Below are 3,069 nucleotides of genomic sequence, written 5' to 3' on the forward strand. Positions count from 1 at the left end.
AGAACCAAAAAACACAGGTACATAATGAATGAACTAAAACTTGTCTAAGGGAAGATTGTTTTTAAATCTGCATGTGTTTAAGTAGACAACAGGAGATGTAGAATCACTCAAGGATCTCTTTCATACAGTCATGATATAAAACAGAAATGAAAGAAGGAAATAATAGATTCCAAGAAAAAAAAAAAACTTCACAGTGCCCTTTTATATGAACAGTGATCATTTTAATGGGATTTGGATATTAATATGTACTAGTATGATTATTTCCAAGAATAATTACTATATGTTTTGGTTTAACAGAACCTTGAAGGTCTCAGTAGGACAAAGCAGGCATTAAGCTGTCATCTTGATTCCCTCACATGCTGGTATGTCCATTCTCAACGCTTCCATCACTGAAATTTCTTTCTATTTGGTTGGGTTCCCAGAGATGGAATCTGCACACATCTGGATCTCCATTCCCATATGTCTCCTGTACACTATTGCCATCCTTGGCAACTGCACTATCCTCTTTTTTATAAAATCAGAGCCATCTCTGCATGAACCCATGTATTATTTCCTCTCCATGTTGGCTCTCTCAGACCTAGGACTATCCATTTCCTCTCTCCCTACCATGCTCAAGGTTTTCTTGTTCAATTCTCCAGAAATTTCTCCTAATGTGTGTTTTGCCCAGGAGTTTTTTATTCATGAATTCTCAGCTATGGAATCATCTGTACTTCTCATTATGTCCTTTGACCGTTTTATTGCCATCTGTAACCCTCTGAGATACTCTTCCATCCTTACCAGTGCCAGGGTCCTTCAAATTGGGCTTGCTTTTGCTCTCAAGAATGTTTTGTTGGTTCTGCCTTTCCCTGTAAGTCTAAAGCATCTAACATACTGCAAGAAGAATCTGTTGTCACATTCCTACTGCCTCCACCAGGATGTCATGAAGCTGGCCTGCTCAGACAACAAGTTCAATGTCATCTATGGTTTATTTGTGGCTCTCTCTGGCATCCTGGATATAACATTCATTTTCTTGTCCTATGCACTGATCCTGAGAGCAGTGCTGGGCATTGCATCCCAAGGGGAAAGATTCAAGGTCCTCAGTACTTGTGTCTCCCACATTTGTGCTGTGCTCATCTTTTATGTTCCAGTCATCTCCCTTGCTGTTATCTACCGCATTGCCAACCTTAGTTCTCCTATATCTAAGATCCTCATGGCTGACATTTTCCTGCTTGTGCCTCCAGTGATGAATCCTATCATATACTGTATGAAGAGCCAACAGATAAGAAACATAATACTAGAGAAACTGTGTCAGAAAAAAGGCTTACAAAGATGCTTAATCTCATGAAAATCCAATTTGTGATGAAAATGAAGCAAAATGAATCAATAAGGATCCACACTGTGAGTTAACTCTTTGTCTTTCACATATTCATCAAGATCAAAGAATCATCCTTGCAAATTTCTTGATGTTTAAGACTAGACATTAATATTAATGTAAGCATAGAATGCATTCCTAGTTCCTCCTAGTTGGCAATATCAGTCTTTTCTTTTACTGAAAATAGATTCTTTCCCCACAAATATATCCTGATTTCAGTTTCCCTTCCTTTACACCTTCCTTTTCTCCCCCTCCACCTCTTCCCTCTCCTCCTGATGCACCATTTTCTGTGTCTCATTGTAAAATAACAGGCTTCTAAGAGATATCAACCAAACAAGATAAAATAAAATATAGCAAGATAAAACAAAAACCATCACATTAAAGTTTGGGCAGGCAACCCAACATAATGAAAACAGCCCAAGGGGAGGCACAAGAATCATAGACATACTTGTTCACACACTCAGGAGTTCCATAAAATACTAAACTTAAAGCTATATTATGTACCTAGAGGACCTGGTACAGACTCATGCAGGCCCTGTGCTGGCTCCGTTAGTTTCTGTGAGTTAATATAATCCTTGCTCAGTTGATTCAGAAGGCCTTGTTCTCCTGATGTCCTCCATTCTCTTTCTCTCTTACATTCTTTCTGCCTCCTCTTCTGTGGGATTTCCTGAGCTCTGAGGGGAGGAATTTGATGGAGACATCACATTTTGAAGTGTTTCCAAGGAATCTCCTCTCTCCCTCTCTGTCTCTCTGTCTCTCTGTATCTCTGTCTCTCTGTCTCTGTCTCTCTGTGTGTGTGTGTGTGTGTGTGTGTGTGTGGTGTGATATCTGTGGTTTTCTGCATCTGTTCTCATCTGCTTCAGGAGGAAGGTTATCTAATGATAGTTAAATAAGGCAATTAATTGTGAGTATATCAGAATATCATTAGTAGTCATTTTATTCATACATTTTTAGACCTGTAGTATTTGAAAATCCCCTAGGTTCTGAGCTATCCAGTCTCTGGTTCTTAGTCACCCTAGCAGTTCTGGATATGGATTCCTTCTTGTAGAGTAGGCCTTAAATGAAATCAGACATTTATTAGCTACTCCCACAAGTTCTGTGCCAACATTTTCCTAGCATATCTTGCAAGCAGGACAGATTGTAAGGCAAAGTTTTTGTAGCTGGGTTGGTGTTTATGTTTGTCTTTTGGTAGTGTGTAAAATACCTTCCTGCACCAAAGTCACTAGAATGTAGGGAATATCAGTCTTAAGATTATGGTATTACCACTTTTATATTCCTTAATGGAATATTCATTATGTTTGCTTGAAAACAGAAAATATGCATCCTTGTGAAAACTCAGTTATTGAGATAATGTGACAAAAGGTAGTCTCTTCATTTAAATTATTCCCATACTACACAGAGGCTTGGTAACTATAAATACATGCCTGCTGTTCATAAACCCAAACTGATATGGTCAATGACAATTTTACATAAGAAACCATTAAAGCAAACAATAAGAATATTTATTAGAACAAGTATTTTGGGGCTGGAGAGATAGCTCAGTGGTTAAGAGCACTGGCTGCTCTTCCAGGGGTCCAGCAACCACATGGTGGCTAACAGCCACCTGTAGTAAAATCTGGTGCCCTCTTCTGGCCTGCAGAGATACATGCCAGCAGAACATTGTATACACACCACACACACACACACACACACACACACACACACACTTAAATAAAAAA

At 38.9% G+C, this 3,069-nt stretch overlaps 1 protein-coding gene across 1 annotated transcript; it reads left to right on the plus strand.

Annotated features, from left to right (window-relative positions):
* The first annotated feature begins 364 nt into the window (after positions 1 to 364).
* On the plus strand, positions 365 to 1,324 carry LOC101829171 (olfactory receptor 51A4-like). The gene has a single exon (XM_005074143.2). The coding sequence runs from the start codon at positions 365 to 367 to the stop codon at positions 1,322 to 1,324; it is 960 nt and encodes a 319-aa protein (XP_005074200.1).
* Positions 1,325 to 3,069: the final 1,745 nt, after the last annotated feature.

This window comes from Mesocricetus auratus, unplaced genomic scaffold, assembly GCF_017639785.1.
Source record: "Mesocricetus auratus isolate SY011 unplaced genomic scaffold, BCM_Maur_2.0 Super-Scaffold_4256, whole genome shotgun sequence".
In the NCBI taxonomy this organism is placed as follows: domain Eukaryota; kingdom Metazoa; phylum Chordata; class Mammalia; order Rodentia; family Cricetidae; genus Mesocricetus; species Mesocricetus auratus.

Bases quoted from the DNA above. Each gene is read 5' to 3' on its own strand.
- LOC101829171 (XM_005074143.2), top strand. From the start codon at position 365: ATGTCCATTCTCAACGCTTCCATCACTGAAATTTCTTTCTATTTGGTT.